This window comes from Macrosteles quadrilineatus, unplaced genomic scaffold, assembly GCF_028750875.1.
Source record: "Macrosteles quadrilineatus isolate MER2022 unplaced genomic scaffold, UCM_ALF_1.0 Scaffold_5__1_contigs__length_97177068, whole genome shotgun sequence".
Lineage (NCBI taxonomy): Eukaryota > Metazoa > Arthropoda > Insecta > Hemiptera > Cicadellidae > Macrosteles > Macrosteles quadrilineatus.
Window position 1 is genome coordinate 10,316,448 of NW_026542598.1, and position 22,064 is coordinate 10,338,511.

Here is a 22,064-nt window from a genome sequence, read left to right on the forward strand (position 1 = left end):
AGCCGAAATCATTATTTAAAAGTCCTATGATCAAGAACACTGCTGGATTCATTTGATATTACATTTAAGAGCTGGGTTTCAAACTTGTTTGGATGGCTTCAATTCTTTTATTTAGAGATACTTTACCACATTAATTGTGAACTGGCAGGAGGCAATGTTCCCTGAAGAGTCAGTCGCAATGTAGTTTATTGCATGTAAACCTCTTGAGAAGACTGTGCCTGGCCTCTAAAAAAATTAAAACATACTTTGTAGACTGATAATAAATACACCTAGTGTATTGTCATGTATACAATGTTGGATTGTTTTCAAGTACCTATATGCCTATATGATATCACAAAGAGCAATACATAATGTCATCTTATAGTTATACATTATCGATCAACTTCACTGCTAAAAACAAATTGGTGTTATTGATTCTATCTGTACATCTTGTAAATAATTTACAAAAAACAATTTTACTCTAAAGTTACTCAAAAGATCTTGTATTTTGAATAAAAAATCCCACAAATTAAGTAGAAAATTTAGAATAAAAGTATAGAGTGTTTATAATAAAGAGCAATAGCAATACCTGAGATTTGTAGAGGTAAGCAACTTTGACATTATCTGTTACATCTGGTTCCCTCCAGGCTGCCAATGTTGAGTTTTGACCTTCCAGAACAAAGATTTTCATATCTTCCGGACAACTGTGTATTGTAGGTTTCTCCACATCTAATGAAACAGTAATTTAAAGTTAATTTAAAATTCAAAGAGTGAATATGCTTATTTTGAATCAATTCAATAAAATTATACAACAAATCAGAAATCTATTTGTTTTTTTCAGACTTCAGTAACAGTCAACATTTTGATACAAAATTATTTTGCTGTAACATTTAAACCTTTGTGGTTTAGGGCATTTTTATTAAGCTGTAGACAGATATATTACTGCATTAAATTATCAATAATTATTATCAATCATCGAGAGGGGACGTCATAGGTGTGTATTCTACCCCAAATATGAGTGAATAATGAGTGTAGTAAGGTAAGATGATCTGTGTGGATTTTTTACTGACTATGATCAGATGTTTCATTAGCCAGAATCATTTATTTAAAGCCCAATGATCAGGAATAGCTGGGTCCAGTTTCGAACCATCAAAAAAGCTACTGAATTTTCTCAGGATTGAACCAGTGACCTTTTTGATTGTTTGTCAAGCACTATAACCACTCATTTACCCAGCCAGTTTATTTAATAACAATAGTTTATTGATAATCATTGTTAGAGGCTCAAATTTGCCCATGTTAAACAACTAATTTAAAAACAAAACAAACAAATTTTATTTGGCAAGTCTACAACTCTTCTTGAATTAATTATAAGCTTGGGTTCAATTACGTAACTCATTCATAAAAATTCTGTCTTACTGCTTTCCTTAAGATTTCCATTACTAAATTGAGACAGGACTTACTGCACACACTACACCCTCTGTGGGAAATACATTTGTAAACGAATGTATTAAATACATTATATGTTTACTATAATTTATTGTTTTCCTAAATCAAATTACAGTACATCCGATGCTAGTATACGCATTGTTAGTATTCATTATTCATTTTGAAGGTTTCTTTTGGCTGCTGTCTATGAAAGTATTACAATATATTAATTAACTGTCTTTAAATTATCAAACAGCTCTTACCCTTAACTTGGATGGAAGTTGTACATTTTGCCACATAGTTTGACGAAGGACTAACAGCAAAGAACTGCACCGAGACTGTACCAACTGAAAGAACTTGTTGTAAATTCTTTCCCCATGGTGGTTTAGAAGTTACATGTCTGAAAATTTTAAGTAAAACACATAATTATGGTTCTGTTGAAGAATAAAGCATAGTATTGTTCTGTAGCAACTCTAATTTTCTCCCAATTTTTAACAAAGTACATAATCATATTTTTGCGCTGATGTAGATGAGGAACGGAAATAAATAAGTAAGCTTATGCTACGAGATTAACTCCGTGCCACAATTCATTTAGTAAAACAGTTTAAAGCAACAATCAAAAAGTCATACAAAAAGATTAGTGGTGGGATGAATTCCTCACAATGTTTTTTGAAATGTTGGCAAAGATGTTTTCTTAAACGTTCACTGATTTAAAAATCTCTTTTAACATTCCAAAACATTGCCAATGGGAAATTTGTTACTACAATTTTTTTTTTATTGGAACCCAGAAAAAATAGAAAAGAGGCAGTAAGAAATTCATCTGTAGAAAAATATAAAGTTCAGCAATTTTCTTAACATTTATAACACAATCTAATTACGTAAATGGTCGACTGATGCATGCTGTTTGACTAGTCTAGCCTTTCTCGTTGTTAGACAATATTATTGCTTATACTCTCTCTCTAGAGATATACACCATGGTAAACATTATGACTAGTACTGGAACTAATTTTCTTGAAGTGCTTGAAGAACTCACATAACTAAGAAGTTATAATATAAACTGTTGTGTAAAACATAGGAAAAAGGAGTCGAGTATTTTTTTTTTTATTCATTATAATAACATTTAAAAACTATACACGTTCAGTTTTATATTGATTGTAAATGCTCATAGACACTTTGTTAACTTAAGACTTTGAGACAAAAGTGATTTTAGGATGTGTATATACAATTATTTACTTTTCCCAGTCCATATTTGTTGTTGGCTGCTGAATGTTCACAATTGTGCTGTTTCTTCCTTGAGGCAAATTCAGTCTTATCGTAGGAGGACATTTTATGTAAGGTCGAATTTGTGCTGAAACAATTAAAATTTACCAACTGAAATTGTATAATAGGTCAAACAGTTTTACATCATGAATAAATTATCATAGAAGTGGTCATAATAATTGTTGGGTAGGAATGAATTATTCAAAAATTCTAAGAGCAAAACTATATAATTAAAATATCTAACTGTTTCTGTTTTATTTCTTTGTGGGTAGAATTTTAAATCTAAAACTTTTAGAACGTCCGATAAGTTTAGTAGATAGTTTTTATTTTAGCGAATTTCCCATATAGGGAATAAGCTATTACCGTAGGTCTCATAGTAAGACCTAGACCCGGGACCGATTTACTTTTTCGTTTTGAGGTCCCCAGAGGCCAAAATCACCATCCGTTCAAATTCATCTAATATATAAAATTCTCGTGTCACAGTGTTTGTCTGCAAACTCCTCCGGAACGACTTCACCGATCGTTATGAAATTTGGTGTGTAAATTCTGTAGGTATGCGAATCGGACGTAAACTATTTCCCGTTTCGAAATTCTTAAAAGGGCTCCGCCCCAGTGGCTCTGGAGTTTCCCATGTTAACCTTATGAGAAATGGAATTAATGAATCTTAACAGCTGTTTCAATTAAACAAGTTGGTTCTGTTCTATGATGTTCAATAGCATTAAAGTTACAAGGATTACCAACAGGGTGCAGCACTATTATTTCTTTTACATTTATGACAACAGCTAATTTGCAACCAAAAGGTGAGTGAGCGTAGCGAACGAACTTCAACCTGGAGGCGAGTTAGCGTAGCGAACGAGCTAACCTGAAGGCAAGTGAGCGCAGCGAACGAGCTCCAACCTAAAGGTGAGTGAGCGTAGCAAACGAGCTCCAACCCAAAGGTGAGTGAGCGTAGCGAACGAACTTCAACCAGGACGTGATTGAGCGATGAGAACGAGATCATCTTGAAAATTAAACGTAACGGTACTTTCTTTCCATCGGTCTGTCTTAGGGGAAACCTATAACTTAGGCGATACGAAGTTCGCCGGGTCAGCTAGTATATATATCTATATATGTATGTATATATATGTATATATATATATATGTATGTATATATATGTATATATATATATGTATGTATATATATGTATATATATATGTATATATATATATGTCCGTTAGCGCGATAACTCGAGCAAAATTGATCCGATTTTGATGAAATTTGGTACAAACGTGTAAACCTACATTTATTCGAACGAGTTCGCGAACCAGCATAATCGGACCATGGGATCAGGGGCTTATGGGGGGTTTTATGGGGTAAAAATGGGTTTTTCTAATTTTTGACCCTAAAAACTTTAAATTTCTAAATTTCTCTCTAGACCATTTTGAAGAGCTTAAAAAAACAAATAATTTAGTATATTGAAGTTTTTTTGAATGTTCATTGACTACGGAGAAAATTAAAAAATTTAAAATTTAAAATTCCCATGTTATTCTTATGGAGAATAAATAAACTGTTCTAGTTTGTTTGTATATGGATATATTTTAATCAAATTTGGCAATTTGGCTTATTTCATACTAAGCTATCAATATTTCAATTGAAAAAACACACCTCAACATCTTCTTCGCAAAAAACAGGTCGACAACAGACGCAATTTATCACCTTGTATCGACTGTGGTCAGCGCACTGGATAGAGGTGAGAAAGCTTTGGGATTCTTCTTCGACCTGACCAAAGCATTCGACACAGTGGATCATGACCTTCTCAAGCAGAAGTTACACTCTTATGGAATTAGAGGGCTGTCACTACAATGGATCTCGTCTTACCTTGCCAACCGAAGTCAATATGTGGAGGTGAAAGCAGTGGATAGCACTGGGTGTCTACGCCCTCACAGATCCTCAAAAAAAAAAAAAAAATCAAGTACTGGCACGATCGTCAGTGGAGTGCCTCAGGGGTCGGTTCTTGGTCCGGTACTGTTCCTCCTCTTTATTAACGACCTCCCATCAGTTGTTCAAAAGGGTGAAATATGTCTTTTTGCTGACGACACCTCTCTCGCTGTCTCCAGCCCAAACCAACTCGAACTAGACATGTATGCCTTTATACAAGCCAGTTGCTTGTTGCAGTGGTTCGACGAAAATCTCCTCAAAATCAATCCAACAAAAACTCAGCTCGTTGAATTCTCAATTAGGAAAACCAAAAACAAACAAAATTTTATTTTGGACGACACTGAAACTGAAACCACTGCTCAAGTAAAATTCCTGGGTTTGTTGTTGGACGAGAACTTGTGTTTCAAACCCCACATTGATTCTGTCTGTAGAAAGATCAGTTCAGAAATTTTTCTTCTGCGCCAACTAGCAAAATTTTCAAACAAAGATGTACTTCTTACTGCTTACTACGGTGTACTTTATCCACACATGATATATGCAGTTGCACTATGGGGAGGTGAAAGCACAAGAACCCATTTCCTTTTTCGCCTTCAAAGGAGAGCTATCAGAATAATTCACGGCCTTCCCTACAAACAAACTTGTAGAGCTGTATTTAAATCATCCGCAATTCTAACTTTTCCCTGTATTTACATTTTAGAAGTCCTCACTTTTCTGAAGTCAAATTATTCTCATTTCCACACCACAACCACCCACTCATATCTGCTTCGCAATACTTTCAATCTGAGAATTCCAGCCCATTCAACCACATTCTTTGAAAGACATCTAAACTATAATGCCATCAAACTGTTCAATGCTCTCCCACTTCAAATCAAGTCCACATCAGATCCGGGATGCTTCAAAAGGCACTTGAGGTAATTTCTCGTGGGTAAAGGCTACTACAGTGTCCGCGCCTTTCTCGCTGACGGACAGTCCTAATGAATTTTAATTATTTTAAAAGTTAGTTAATAGTTATTTTTAGTAAATTTGACTTGGCTAATGCATTTGTAATGTTAATCTAGCTAAATAAATGAGTTATTCAAGTTATTCGAGTTATTCTCCGTAGCAGCAAACCTAACTACTCACTAAAATTAATGTTATTTAAATAGGAAATAAATCTGAAAATTTATAGGGAATATTTTAGTAGAAATCAAGCCGGGTAAATGGAAATTCGCTAAGTATGCAGGTTTGCTGCGAAGGGGGTATTTTAGTATGTATGAGTATTTAGCCGACAAAACATATTTAAATACACAAGTGAATCATTTAAGAATATCAGACATATGATTTGCTCTGTTATGTAAAAAATTAGTCCAAATACGGTACAGCTAGTCAAGAGTTTCAATAATTTTTTATTAGATTTGTGTTTTTACAGTAGCGTTTCTCAGCTGAAAGTTCTGCATATAAATAGTAAATTGAGATGAATAAAACAAGACAAAACAACAACAAACAAGATAAAAGTAAAATAAGTTTAAATAAAGATAAAGATGAAGAACAAACCTATGCATTGAAAAGACCCTGACCAAGACCCATTGAGACAGGTTGTGACCCGTGGTCCATCAAGCTTGTAGCCGGGTCTACATCCGACCCGACATTCTGACCCGGCTGGGTAGTACAAGGTATCTTGCTTAGTAGTCAATCCGCAGTCAAGTTTCATAGGGCTCTTGTCAGGAAACATAGGAGCACACCCTAGAATGTAAAGACAGACTGATTATAGGTAGACAATCTAATTAGGAGCATCAACTTAAAACTCAATTCTTGGCGTGCTATGTAAGAGGATTGAATAATGTTTAGATTAAAATTAAATTAATATCATAATTAGTTAGGTTTGGTATTTTATTTTTTAACTGCAATCCCATCACTCAAGATTTCCCTTTAAAATTGGTAAGATAATCATCAAGAACAATTTATCAGATAGGTACAGTTAATTTCAAACCAAGATTTTATATCATAGTAATTATTGCTGTGTCCAAGTGTCCGCTGGTGTTCTTATTGCAGTTATGTTGCCATCCTAAAATAACCGTAAATGTAATCAAATAGACAATAAGTTATTGGAAAAGGAGTTAAATGAGCCAATAAACAGTTTCAAACCATTTCTATGTGCTACAACATAATGGGTAAAAAGTCTTGTACCTTACTTACCAAGTGCTTTCTCCTCAATTGTTGACGGACAAGTTATTGATTCACTCTCACTTAAATCACAACCAGCACTTTGATAGCAGTCAATCATCTGCACACATTTTGTTTTGTTTACAAGTACATATCCAGTTTCACAGCAACACCTGTTTTCTTTCTTTACGGTAAAATTTCCATGTTCACATTGCTCCTCTTCTACTTCATTTTCCTTTACACAAACAGAACCGTTGACCAGAACAAACCCAGGATTACACTCACATGAGAAACCGCCATCTAAGTTATTACAAATCTGGCTGCAGTTGGAAATGTTTAGAAAGCATTCATTTAAATCCACACAAGAAACACCATCAGAGGCCAAAGTGTATCCAGGTTTACACTCACATTTGAAACTTCCCTTGGAATTTTGGCAAATTTGTTCACAAATGTTATTGGCACATTCGTCAACGTCAATACATTCAGTTAACGTTTCAGACAATTTATAACTAGCATGACAACCACATTTGTAACTACCCTCTGTATTTATACAAATTTGATCACACACAGAAACATTGTTGGCACATTCATTCATATCGAGACATGTTTGAGAAGGTTCGATTTTTTCAAATCCCGTAAAACAGGTACAAGAGAAAGAACCCTCTGTGTTTTGACAAATTTGAGTACAATTTCCATTATTGTTGAGACATTCATTAATGTCAGTGCATTGTTGTGTGTCAATTTGATAGATGTATCCTTCTAAACATGAAAGTACATAAGGTTCACAGGTAACACTGTCATTGGTCAATGTAAATCCTTCTGGACATTCACATATTGGGTAACCATCGTTGTCAATGCAGATGTGAGAGCATCCTCCATTGTTTGTTTCACATGCATTGGCAGGCACACAAATATGATCATCCTTCAAGAAGTGGTTTTCCGGGCACTCACACTGGTAGCTACCCACAGAGTTAACACATTTATGTGAACACGTTGTGTCAATCTCATTGTTTTCTGAGCACTCATCAATGTCTGCACAAGTTCTCGAGTCCAGCCCCATGGTATATCCGAGTGGACATTCACAACGAAAGCTCCCCAATGTGTTGGTACATACGTGTGAGCATAAGCTAGCGCCTTCATCTACGGTAAAAGAACATTCATCGATGTCTTCACAGATAGATCCATTTGCTTCTCTAAACCCTGGAGGACAATTGCATGAGTAACTTCCCTCAGTATTGATACATGTTTTATTGGAAGAACAGATGTTTTCCTCTTGGCATTCGTCAATGTCCAAGCAAGATTTAAGATCACTGTCGAGGTAGTAACCGTCTCTGCAGTGACAGATGAAACTCTCTTCATTATTTGTGCACAATTGAGAACACAAATTTCCACCACTTTCACAGTTTCTAGTTTTCGTCTTAAAATATTCCGGGCAAGAACAAATTGAGTCTTCAATCCCTTCAAGATGGCACTGCTTTAAACAGTCTCCTCTACTACACGTTTTTTTGTCAGGCAATAATGAATACCCTGTAGGACAAGTGCAATAGAAGGCTCCCTCCTCATTTATACAATTGTGAGAACAATTAGCTGTATTTTCCTCACACTCGTCAATGTCAACACATGTGGTGTCATTTTCCAAAGTGTAACCTTCATCACAAACACATATTGCTTGGTCATCCTCAATAAGGCAATCATGAGAGCAGTTTTTTCTCTGGCATACGTCCTCTTTTGGGTGACAAGTTCTGTGGTCTGAGGCAAGTTCGTAGTCAGAAGGACATTGACAGCTGTAGCTTCCCAAAATGTTCTGGCAGATATGAGAACAAAGATGTCCTTCGGCAAACTCTGAACACTCATCAAGGTCAATGCAAGTGCTTCCATTATCGGCCAAGACAAATCCAATGGGACAAGAACACCTGAAGGAGCCTGGGGTGTTTATGCAAGTGTGGGAACAAGTGGATGTATTTTCCGTACACTCGTCAGTATCTGAAACAAAACATGGTCAATCACTGTGTGTTGAAATATAAATTTGAAACAAAGATCTATCTGATTTTAAAAGATTTAATTGGATTAATTTCACAGTGGTCCTAAGTTCTTAACAAATACTGTTAACAGTTCAACACATTTTTAGGATTACTTTTCTTAAAAAATCACCAAGCGATAACAAAATGATTTTCTTTCCAATTTAATACACTAGCCATAATACCATTTAATATGAAGACGAAACAGAGGTATAATGAATAAGTGTTAGAATAGAGTGAGGTGTGTTATGTTTCTTTTGTAAGGACCACTTAACAGCCCAATTATTATAAGGACGGCTGGGTCCAGTTTCAACCTACTGACTTTTATCATAGACAAAAAGAATTAAATGTTTTATCAAGATCAAACTCTAGTGACTTTGCTTATTACGCAAGAACTTCCACTCAGCTAATCAGATTTTCTATTTTGGAAACCAATCGGAAACAGTTTATCGTCATAGTTGTACCCAATAACCAAAAATTACCTTTACAAACACCATCAGTCATGACATAGCCAGCACTGCAAATATTTTGACTAGAGCATGTGAACGAGCCGATGGTATTAACACAGCCATGGTTGCAGGGAGCAATACCTCTCTCACATTCATTTATATCTGAAGAATAAAAAATATAATTAATAATATTCCTGCAGAGTTGGTACATTTAATGGATTATAAAGTAAATATACTGCAGCAAAAAGTAATAATAAATTAGCAGTAGTTTTATAGAACAGTATCATCACCTTTAACTGTAAACGAATTGTGCCTCTAATGAGATCTAAGGGTTTCTGTGGTGGCTTCCTGAGATTGATAGCTCCTCACCTCCACCCCAAAACCAGTCTAGTGGCTTCTTGCCCTCTGTTCATTTTGTATGTGTATGTTCCAGTATCTTTGGTGAGTGAGAACTATCATAACATTCTTTTGCCATATAACGATTTCTATGTAAAGAACATTAGCTGGATTTAAACAGTAAAACTTTGGAGGAAAATATAACAAACCAATAACAACAAAACTTTTCAATAAGGATCAAGAATGATCCCAAATATTCGCAGCCTATATGGTAAATTTTTAGAGACATGAGTCATCCCAGATAAATAATCAAAAAGTTCTAATAAATAAAGAACTCAAAACTCATTAAAAGTTACGTAGAACATTAATAACAGAGTATGTTTCATCACAAAATTACGACAAAATGCATATGTGTGTTTGAAGCTTGTATGGCTTTGTGTTGTTAACCGCTTTGGAATCTTAACTGTGGTTGACTAACCATGGCAAGTCTTCCAGTCTGTGCCCAGTTCATAGCCAGGCGGACACAAGCAGAAGGCTGATCCGCGTGTGTTGACACATGCATGAGAGCAGTTGAGACGATGGACTGGGTCGCTGCATTCGTTGATGTCCGCACAACTAACACCGTCTTCGGCCAGCTTTGAGCCAGGGAAACCCTCGCAGGAACATACAAAGCTACCGTCCACATTGTGACACTGTCCTTGGCACGGTCCATGGCCGTTACGAGAAAGACACTCGTTGATATCTAAAATTCAGAAAAGTATCTTTGAGAGTGTAGGTTTTCTATTGATTTTTGTGTTCTCATATCACTACGGTAAGCTGTAAAGCTAGTACATCAATTGATTATATCCTAAAAGATAGTTTGTCATTATTTACATTATCCTATATCTATATCTATAAAAGTTTACATTACAACAATGAGGTAGTTGAGTGCTTAAGATTAATACGAATGTAAAGCAATTGAGTGTAAAACAGAGTGAGATCGTCTATGTAGCTTTAAAGCAATAAAATTGTGACTGACTATGAACAGCCATTTCTTAATAACCATTTAACAAATTATCATCAAGGACAGTTTGGTCTAGTTTTGAGTCATTGGAAAAATAATTACTCTTCTCTGTGACTTAATGTCAGGCAAGCATTATGATCACACACATACAGCTAACCTGTCATCAGTGCCGGATTTACCACTAGGCCGATTAGGCCGCGGCCTAGGGCCGCAGAGCAAAAGGGGGCCGCAGAGGATTGGGAAAAAACATTTGTTTAGATAAAATAAAATAAAAAAAAATTAATTAAACCACCAGTTACCACGATCACAGGTGACCATAATGATGTCTCCGTGGACCGAGAGAGATGTTCACGATTATGCCGCGGCCGCGGGTGACGGGGATGTGTCCTTAATGATCGCAGCCCGCAGGAGACGTTCACGATTTAGCCGCGGCCGCGGGTGACGGGGATGTGTCCTTATGATCGCAGCCCGAAGGAGACGTTCACGATTTAGCCGCGGCCGCGGGTGACGGGGATGTGTCCTTATGATCGCAGCCCGAAGGAGACGTTCACGATTTAGATGCTGTATCGAGTTGTCAATGATGATGTCCCAGTGATTGCGGCCCGTGTGCGGGAGATGTTCACGATTTCGCCGCGGTCACAAGTGTCGATGATGATGTCCCCGTGATTGCGGTCCGCGGCAGATGTTCATGATTTCACCACGGCCGCGAGTGTTGATGATGATGTCCCCGTGATCGCGGTTCACGGGAGATGTTATTGATTTCGCCGCGGCTGGGGGTGTCAATGAGGACGTTCCCGTGATGGCTTCCCGAGTGGGATGTTTACGATTTCGGCACGGCCGCGGGTGACAATGATGAAGTCGTCATGATCGCAGTCCACGGGAGAGGTTTTTAACACGACTTTGCCACGATCGCAAGTTTCGATGATGATGTCCCCGTGATTGCGGCCCGTGGGAGATGTTCACGATTTTACTGCGGTCCCGGATAACTATGATGGCTTTGACTTGGCTTAGGAGAGATGTCCATGATTTCATCCAGGATCACGGGGGCCGATGATGATGTTCCCTTGATGTATAGGAGGTAGTCACTATTACTTCCGCGATCGCAAGGAATTTTCACCACAGGGGGAGGGCCGCTCAAGTAATTTGGCCTAGGGCCGCAAGTACCCCAAATCCGGCACTGCCTGTCATTTTTTTAGTTATGAAGTTCCTAAATAAACATTTTTCTGTTTTGGTAGTATTTCTTTTTTATTTAGAGCTATAGAATATAACAACTTACAGATGAAATTTTCCACAATCAAAATAGTACCAGAAAGACAAGCAATCCATAATTTTTTTACAGCAAACAGTGCTACCAACCAACACAGGAGGATCTGTCAGTAGCTAGCCTGTACCCTGGGGGACAGCCACAGTAGAATGAACCAGGAGTGTTGTGGCAGGACTGTTGACACCCTCCATTGTTGTCAAAACACTCATTCTCATCTACACATAAACAAACACACAAAGGATCTGAACTCTCATCATAAATGGTTTGAATTAGACTTCAATTATTTAGATCCGATCCCGCGATCCGTGACAGCAAAGTGGTCACAAAATTTAGTAATAACCAAAACTTAGATTTATATAGTTCAAAAACAATATTTCAGTATATAATTTTGGTATGATTATATTATAAATCCAAAACGTCACTAAAAACCTCTGTTATTAAAATTAACTTTAACTTTAACTCATTTAAAAGCATTGTTTTGGATTTTGAAGGGGCCGGACCAGACCAAATCAGACAAGTCCAGCTCTAGCTTAAGTGTCTCCTACAAGCTCCAAGCACATGTGGATATTTTATAATTCAAAATATTTTAAGGCTCTATGAATTAGATGTAAATAATTTCCAATAAACTTACCTATACACTGTTTCCCATTTTGACGAAATCCCTTGAAACAGAAACATTTGGGTTTACCACCGACTTCTTTACAACCATGGTCACAACCGGCATTGATGCAGCCAATCTTCTCTAAAAACGACAAACCGCTATTAACTGACTACAGTCTTATGTAGATAGACGTTCATTACAAGTGTAAGTCTACAGAATAATAAGGGAGGCAAATCTTCTTTCTTTTCTATATATAAATGTGAAATTCCGATCAACGCATAGGCCAAACTATAGCACCCAGAAGCATGAGATTTTGCATACATATTCCTCTCGTAGCATATGCAGACAATAAGAAGTGATTTTACAAAATTCCCAAAGGGCCCCGTTCCACAGAATGTCAAAGTTAGCATGGAGTTCGTATAGGAAGAATAATTTGTTTTGGGTTTTTGTTTACATTATTGCAGATGAGAACTGTTTGAAATTACAGTAGTTGTCTGAATTTATTTAATCATCAGCTGTTGGAATAAAAATTAAGTTCACTAAGGTTATTTCAGACCATATAAACATCATAGTTGTAAAATTAACCTAATAGACGTTCATTACAAGTGTAAGTCTACAGAATAATAATAAGGGAGGCAAATGTTTTAATATTTCATAAATATATTTTAATGCATGTAGTTATTGTTCCCTACTTACTTCTACGAGTCAGACATATGGGCAATGTTCCAATCCACTTGCTGTTCTGACAGCCCAGGTTGCGATTGTGAGGATTGTGTAGTTTGTATCCTGCCACACATCGGTAAATCGCCACCAAATACTTCTGACTACCCGATTTCCTTCTGTGAGAATGAAATAAGCAGAATTTAATTTAATCCATATTGTGATTTTCTTGTAAGATTTTATTACAAAAATCAATAAAATCATTGTCATTTTTGTTTTATTGTCTTTACCTTGAGACACCAACATACTAAGTGAATTTTTTTTTAATAAGGATGCAATATGAGTGTAGAATAGAGTTTGATTATCAGTTTAGTTTTGTTATTGACTAAGATCAGCTGTTTATTTAGCAGGGAAGGGACCATACATTTAAAAGTTCAAAGATCAAGAAGAGCTGGGTTCAGTACTGAACCATCCAAAAGCTAATGTCTTTTCTCAGCATAAAACCTTTAGATCATCAGACAAGCAGGATAAATGATTTGCCAAGATGTTGTTTTTTATGGCAATTTGCTATATGCACAGTACAGTTGGTATTGCAATGGCATTGCCAATGTCTTCTCTTTAGCATTTGGCCAAATCAAATTAACTTCTTTTTTTCTTATTAAGTACTCAAAGTACTCAAACTCAAACTAGTATAAGGTACAGTTACAAGTTATAAACAGAAGTATCATGACGAATATAAAAACTATTACATAACATGTTTACATAGGTATTGTAATTTTTATACAATATGTATTACAGCATCTTTTTTCTAAAGCTTTTGTTCACACAAAGCCAGTAGGCAGACACTTTACCTGCCTCAGGTAACTTGAAATCAATTAACTAAAGTAGGCTAAATAATTAAATACAATAACTACCGGTACGATGCCTACCAGCACAGAAAACATACTGTTTTCTGTGCTACCAGCCACCACACTCAGCTGTATGAGAGCGTTGTGAGTCTTTGGTAATGAATGTGTTAAAGTGCATTTTTAAAGCAGTTGCTCTAATAAAAAAATCACTTTGATCATTCAAATGCCCTATCCCTTTGCGACCAGAGACCATATAAGTTCACCCCTGTCTTTTTCTTACCTTACCTAACAAACTTGGGTCCAACAGAATTCGGCACTTTTGGTGGTCTTACAAATTTAGGAATTCCGTTGGTTGTACCCAACAAGCAAGATGTGTCAAAACTCTTCTCCGGCGAAGAATCATTCCCTGAAACATATAAATTCTTTATATGATTTCATAACACCAAATAATAGTAGATTTTTAAATATATGTAAACACTCATTTAAGTTGGTTAACAATTAGTAGAGTTTCAGAAATTAGCATTGTTTTGATTGTTTTGGATTCATCATATGAAATTGCTGGGATACAAAAATATACCTTCAGCAATGGCTGATGTATCCATCCTCTTGTCTTTTCGTTTTCTCTTCCTTTTCTTTCTCATTTGCTTGGTTTTGATCACTCTTCTGGCTGATACGCTTCTCTCAGTTGATGGTAGCTCTTCACGGCTGTCAATTTGAAAATCTTAATATTTTTCACTAGCTATCACAATTACAGTAATATAAGTACATATAATCAACATAATATTGTCTAGTCTATTTAAATATAGGTACAAACTATCCTGAAGGGAACCTTTTCTTGCTGTTTTAATCCTACATACAAATTATATATTTCTAATATCCTTAAATTTAACTCAACGAAAACATGTTCAAGATAGCTTCTGTTAAAGTGTGACACAATTGAAGTTTTATTTCTCTTTTAGTTTTTCCTTTGACTTCAGACAGAACATACAACCCATTGCCACGTAAAATCTGTAGCTAGTTTTAGTTGAATTGTTACTCCAACACAGTGGGTTGAGTAAAATAACTGATTTCTATGAATTCGCCAACCACTAATTCTTTGACTGAATACTTTACAACCAACTGTATATGAAGTCAAGGTAATTTATACAGTGTATCTGCACAATGACAATGACAATGACAAATTCTTTATTTAACCTGCCCTGAGTTAGACCAGAGGTCCACTCTTCCCCCAGGACAGGAACAACAAATATACAAACAACATATACATGTACAGAGTTGTGGACTATGAAAATCTAAAATTTACTTTTAATAAGTAAAAAACACAAATTATATAACAATACAGATGTGTAAAAAAGAAATTAACTTACACTTACAAATCAAATCAAAACATTACATTGATATAACTAAAGATTTTATCACCTAAAACTATTATGGGATTGTCAAACAAAATGAGGATACCTAACATTTATACATGTGTAAAAATTAATAGTTGAAAAATAAACACACTACATCTTCATTACATAATGATTTTATATCTTTGTAATAGAGTGAAAATTTAAAAACGTACGTTTTCAGGAAAAGCACTTTGCAAATTTTTTTCCCCTTTTTTTCAAAACTTTTATTATTATTTTTATTTCACTAACATTTGAAGTTTCATAAAATGTCGATGGTAACGCAATATCTTTGGTATTTTTTTTTAAAGAGCATCTTTAGTGGAAAAAACACAAAATCCTGTCACGACCATAACAGACGTTTAAATGAATATTAAAAATAGTTAATATTATTTTTATAACTATGTTTTGCTATAAACTAATTTACTTTTATGACCATTATACAATATAAAGGTCACTGAGCTTTTGGTATATTTGGTCTTTCTAGAAAAAAATAAAAAAACTCAAAAAATTGAAAAAAAGCCAATAAAATCTTTTTAAGTTTGTATAACGCCGAAAAAACTTACCTGAGACCCGAAAAATCGCTATGTTTGTATAAGGGTGTGCTTCTTTTGTGTATAAAACATTGAAATATGACGATATTTTAATTTTTGAAATTTTTATGATAGAAATCATAAACGTGATGGTCAGGGACAAGCGGTACGGTCGTGAATTTTCTGAAATAATCTAAATCTTTCTAAACAATCCTTCAATTATACTGTTAGTTATAATAAAAATAAGTGTTTCAATTGAACTAAACTGTTCAAATTACAATTATATTAAAGTTATTGTCACGACCAAACACACTATAATCCATAAGGCTGGATTGGTCGTGAAAAAACCCGAGATGGTCGTGAAACTTTGGTCGTGAATTTACGTGTTATTTGGCTCTGTTCTGGCGGTAGCCCTGCACCTCATGTTCGAGGATACAAAGTGAACTTCTAGGTTAATCTATCAATTGAAATATCTTATAAACAAAAATTAACACCATGTCTACTACATCGAATGACTACGTACGGTCATGGACACACCAAAATTACAAAAAACACAATCTTTCCTTTATTAATCTTGTAATTCCTAATTTCAACTCGAAACGACCGACACTACAATCCTGACGTACACCCCGAACTAGTCTCTAAAACCAACTGACTCCATCGACGCCAGGCTTGCCACTGTCGTGCTCCAAAATTGAAAATTTTTCCCAAATGGTCGTGACGCCAAATCGAGGGACAGACTTATTTTGTCATGGTAGTCAGTTTGCAATGACAATAAAATTATAATATGCTCCTTTTTTGTAAGTTTAATAACCATTGATGACAAAAAAATATGGCTTTATATATTTCGGCATGAATAATTAGTCTAAAAACAGCGTGAAAGTTGGAAAATGTACCCTAGGGACACGTCATGGTCGTGAATTTAGAGACTTTAAAAATACGAAAAAAATACCTAGAACCTATTTAAAACCAAATAAATGTGTGTAACATGTTGCCCCCGTCCCAAAAAATATTAAAACACATAATAATAAACTACATATCCAGTATCTACAAAGTAAAAGGCCAGGGACATGAAAACGTACGTTTTTAAATTTTCACTCAATAACAGATTTTTTACTGCTTTAGAAAAACTTTTAGGGTTATTAAGGTTTTTTATCTCACTATCTAAATTATTGATAAGTCTAATCGATAATACATCAACATACATAAGTCTAATCGATGCACAGTGAAAAGTAGTGTGTACAGTACAGGATACTCAAAACTAAATGAAAAATTTCCATAATGTGATTTTTGTCCACTAATATTTTAAATCTATGGTTGTAATACTTATAACTTGTACAGTAAACACTTTAACATTGTGACTGACCTGACCAGAATGCCCTGGTCCCGAGCCGTCCCATCAGTCTGCTCACCTGTGTGGACATTCAAAAGGTTAATTAACCAACCAGTTCCATTCATCTCAGCTCTAATAACTTACTTTGCTCCTTAATAGGCTGGTTTGATCTGTCAAAGTAGTATTTAGCATTACATTAGATTGAACAACATATAAACAGGACCACTTTCAAATCAATGCATTTGGACTGGCTTATCAACTAATATATGTCTTTTGATGGGTGTTTATTTATTTTTGATTATAGGGGCAGAGAGATGTATTAGTGGAAATAACTACTTTTAAATTTTTCCTTTAAAAAAAAAACATTCTGAAATTGTAATAATATTTTAGGTTCTATTCTTTACGTACCGTATTGTAACTGTAGAAATGTATTTTAGGATACAAAAATAAAACAGAAGGCTTAAATGAACTCTAAAGCCCTTCATGGCCTTTAGCTCTGCTAGAAATAATATTATTAAGCGTGAAATGCATAATAGGACACTAGTTAATGCATCTGCAAAATAAATAAATTTGGCAGTAAACCATGTGATGCTAATCCAAAATCTTTATTTATAAAAATATCACCCTTTACCAGGTGAGGGACTGTCGCGCACCTTGCCACCGCAGTCGCATCCCATAAAAAGCTCCTTTACTGTACACGTCCACTCTATTCCCGACACAAAAGGAACTACTTTAGACTGTTCTACTTTTGACTGCATAAACAAAAGCAGGTAGCTTACATATGTGTATCAATGTATTTTAAAAAGAGTTTATGATGTAACACAAAATATACTACCTACAGTATTAAAAAAAAAGTTTATCCAAAAACTCACTTCTGAATTTTTTTATGAAATTAACATTATTCTTCACAAAAAATAAATACAGTACTGTACAAGAAAAGTAATCATTAAACTATTGTCAGAAAGTACAGAGTAAAATTTATAAGTAAGTATTAACAATGATATGATATGGGTAAATAAATAGTTACACCTGAATGTCTTGTGACAGCTACACACGAAGGTAAAGGTGTGGTCCATACTCCTCTAAGACACACACTGTAGAGATGACCAGTCCTGTAGTATCCTGGGTCACAGGAGTATGTCACCATGAGTCCTGCTGTCCTCTGTAGTAAAACTCTCACTCTGCCATGATCTGGAGCACCTCTCTCACTACACCCGGGGTGTCCTGCAACATGTCATACACTGTAATTTCCTGGGCCTACAGGAGTAGGTCACTATGAGCCCTGCTGTCCTCTGTAGTATAATATATAACATCAAATGTATACTAATTGTTTTAAGAGATTAGGATAGACAAGAAAAAGGTACAATAAAACTCTTAGGTAGGAAGAAAACTCTGGTATTGAATCATTTTGAGACCTGTGCCTCTTCAGGACCTTCCCATTTCATTACTGTGCACTGTCAGCAGCCACAAATTTATTGTAAGTTTCAATCAGACTTCTGAATTAAACATGACTTGGAGATAGTGTGGGCGGAAGGTCTACAATGAGCAGACCACATAGTATCAGCAGTATTTCTACTGAATATGTATGGGCTTGTTATAATGATGGGTAAACATATTTTATAAATACAAATAACCTATACGGTTATAAGAGCGATTTTCACTGGAAAAAGGTTTTTATGGATTCCAATTTTTTTTTATATTTTGGTAGATGTGTTAACCTCTTTTTTTACTGTCTTTTACTCTTGTTGTTGTTCTAACCATTACATTTGTAGCTATTTACTGTTAACAATATATAAATTATTGTAATTAGAGCTATCCATTGGAAATAAATAATATAATTAAAGAAGAATATTCAACCTTGATTATTAAAACACACTAGGTTAGGTAGTTCAACCGAGAATTCCTTTGTACTAAAGAGACAATAACAACATAGGATAAAACAATATGTTTACTGTCTATTTAGAATACTCCACGAGAACTACAATTTTACTGAAAGAATGTGCCACATACAAAAAAATTTGGCAAATTGATTGAAAGCCTTACTTTGTGTAATAACCTGACTTTGAGGTTAGAGCTTTGAGGTCAGAAGAACTTTGGTTATCTCTACTCCGATTAAGAATCCACAAAACCATTGTGCCCGAAAAACTGAAAATTTAAATTCTCTTTTCCATTCAGTGACCTTGTAATCAAGTCAAATGGAGTCAAGGTTTTTTTTAAGGGGACGGTATACAGGGTGACAATTAAGTATTATGATGACTGTATAACTTTAAAACGAAAAAAAAGATATCACAAATTACTGGTAATAGTAAGCTCCTTTTTGTGAATATTTTGATCGGTTGTCACCTATGAGGGACTGCTCATAGGGAGTAAGTTGAAAATCTTAAGGGTAAGCATAGGTACCTAGGTATTTAAAAAATGTAAATCAAATTAAAGGTCTTATTGAACTAAAAAAAATGCCTCAATTCGGACCTCAAATAGACAACCGAGTAAAAAATGGCATCCGTTCAAAGATTTCTTGAATCTGCCGTTTTGAATCTTTAAACGGCTGCCATTTTTTACTCAGTTCTTCGTTTGAGCTCAAATTTGCGGCATTTTATCCTCCTAATAAAGACCTTTAATTTGATAAGCATATCAACCAATGATTATTAAGTACATAAGCTTCTTTCGACTTCCTGAGGAGGTAGCGTACTATAATTGAAATAGCATTGCAAATTCAATGAATCTTTGAACAGGGGTGTAATTTTTCCTCATTTGAGGTTTGGTTTGCGGCATGTTTTTTAGTTCAACAAGACCTTAAATTTGAAGTAGGCTACATATCAACATATGCTTACCTGGCCACCTCCCATAGAGTATATACGATCAGCATATACGCAAAAAAGTACCTTACCAGTAATAATATGAAAAATTTGATTTAAGATATCTTTTTTCATTTTAAAGTTATAAAGTCGTCCTAAGACTTACTTGACACCCTGTATATAGGTTTCACTATCTGGTCTAGTGGTCTACACTGAAACATCTTATACTGTGTGACACGCCCATGCAGAATGGTTTTTACAATGCTTCCCCATCACACTAAGATCCTAGAGCTTATTTGAGTCCTCGAATCGGGGATGCGGAATACTATCCCCCGGAAAACTACCCCCCGAGGTGAAACGTGACGTCACAAAATCTGCTAACTAACCAATATGGAAGCCATACCCGCGACGGGGTAGCGGATTTCTACCCCCGGATATTTACCCCCATGAAAAAACGCCTACGTCATTTTGACGTCACGAGGGGCGGGGCCTATACACGGTCGAGAAACAGCCCGCGACTGGAAATCTACCCCCGGACATCTACCCCCGGACATCTACCCCCGGAAATCTACCCCCAGACATCTACCACCGTTGTCAGCTACGCTACGTATCGGCCAATATGCATTGTTGTAATTGATTTTATTAATTGGTTTACGTAGATCAACGGCTCTTCGGTTAATCATTACCCTCTAATATATAGTATTAAGCATGTGATATGTCATTGTCTTGTTTAACATTATCTATCTTCCTATTTCAATAAGCTGTAACAGTCCTTTTTCACCCGACCTACTTCGTCGATTTTTACGATTGAGGTGTCATTTTAAAGCTTAAGACCCATTGAAAGATCAACATGGCAACTCATAAGGCCCAATGCTAAATATTTTTAACTTTTAGATTCAATTTTCTCACAAGTTTATGTTTCTACAGGAAATACAAACACATAGGTGTATTTAGGCATAGGTGTATTTAAAAATCAAAACTACTCCTAATACAAAATGTAATCAAAGTCTTAGTTCCGTTTCCGAGATCCGAGATTTATACAATAATTGATAATTTAAAGTAATGGGGTATATGTTACAACTAGCTGTATACCCGTTCTACGGACGGGATCATTTAGCCAGTTGAAATCTTCTTATAATCAGAACAGCAGCTCCTTTGCATATATTAAGTGTGCATTTTCCTCAGATATGCAGGCAAAACTTCGTATACAGCACTGTTTCAGCGCCTTTTCCCCGGTTATCAAAACTCAAATCGAATTTTACACACAGACACAGAATCTCCGGTTAACGACTTGACTGATACCTAGAAATTTTATTTCATTTACAATTACACATTATTGCACTTACAATCCGTTATGTGAGGCACACAATTTAGTCTCACTTGGTTTTGGATTTTCTTACAAAACCGTGATCAAAAATGGTTGCAGTATTTGTAAACAACATTTAATGTAAACATATCCAGTGACAGCTAGAAAAAATCATCTTCATCCAAACAGCTGTTATCATATTATATCATATGTCTTATTCTCTAAACAGATTATTAGTATTTCATAAATGACGTATGTGGTTAACATTAGGGGAAAACTTGACAAAATCGCACAAAATTGGGGGTTTGAACGTCCATTATTTTAATTCAAAAATAGTGAGGCCACATTTTAATTTCTAAAGGCATTTTTGCCAATCCAGTGAATACAAAAACGACTATTTGAATTGAATCCCGATAAGATCCATCTTATGTCGTTTTTGAGGAGAAGTTCGCGTGAAAAGCCTTCTGGGCCGTTACAGACAGACAGACGGTCAGAAATTGAGAAAATACTTGTTTAACGTAAGAATCACCAAAAAGTATCATAATTTCTGAGCAATGTACAGACAAAACTCTAATCTTATTTAAATAGATTAGTAAAACCAAAAGTAACGATCAGCTGATGTTAAAAATGCCTTCCATATCCCGAAATGTACCATTTTAAACTTTTAAATTACCTTCATATTATCCGTTATTTCCCAAACAGCTTTGACAAATATCATAAAATATGTTTATGTTTTTTTTCAATTAATTCTTTGTGTAAACAACTAGACTTTTAGGCCAATGCAAAACTCCAAGGGATTAGGC

The 22,064-nt window shown here is 35.3% G+C and overlaps 1 protein-coding gene across 1 annotated transcript in view; it reads right to left on the reverse strand.

Annotated features, from left to right (window-relative positions):
* The window catches only part of LOC128995000 (fibrillin-1-like), a 40,994-nt gene that overhangs the window by 1,308 nt on the left and 17,622 nt on the right, over positions 1–22,064 (reverse strand). The window contains exons 2-16 of the mRNA XM_054419865.1: positions 18,190–18,384; positions 17,194–17,239; positions 14,481–14,608; positions 14,189–14,309; positions 13,092–13,234; positions 12,426–12,536; positions 11,887–12,009; positions 10,006–10,269; positions 9,225–9,353; positions 6,758–8,707; positions 6,116–6,304; positions 2,638–2,752; positions 1,668–1,804; positions 569–708; positions 127–225 (exon numbers count right to left, since the gene is read on the reverse strand). Coding sequence (XP_054275840.1) covers positions 127–225; positions 569–708; positions 1,668–1,804; positions 2,638–2,752; positions 6,116–6,304; positions 6,758–8,707; positions 9,225–9,353; positions 10,006–10,269; positions 11,887–12,009; positions 12,426–12,536; positions 13,092–13,234; positions 14,189–14,309; positions 14,481–14,608; positions 17,194–17,239; positions 18,190–18,384 — 3,890 coding nt within the window. The remainder of the gene's footprint in view (positions 1–126; positions 226–568; positions 709–1,667; positions 1,805–2,637; positions 2,753–6,115; positions 6,305–6,757; positions 8,708–9,224; positions 9,354–10,005; positions 10,270–11,886; positions 12,010–12,425; positions 12,537–13,091; positions 13,235–14,188; positions 14,310–14,480; positions 14,609–17,193; positions 17,240–18,189; positions 18,385–22,064) is intronic.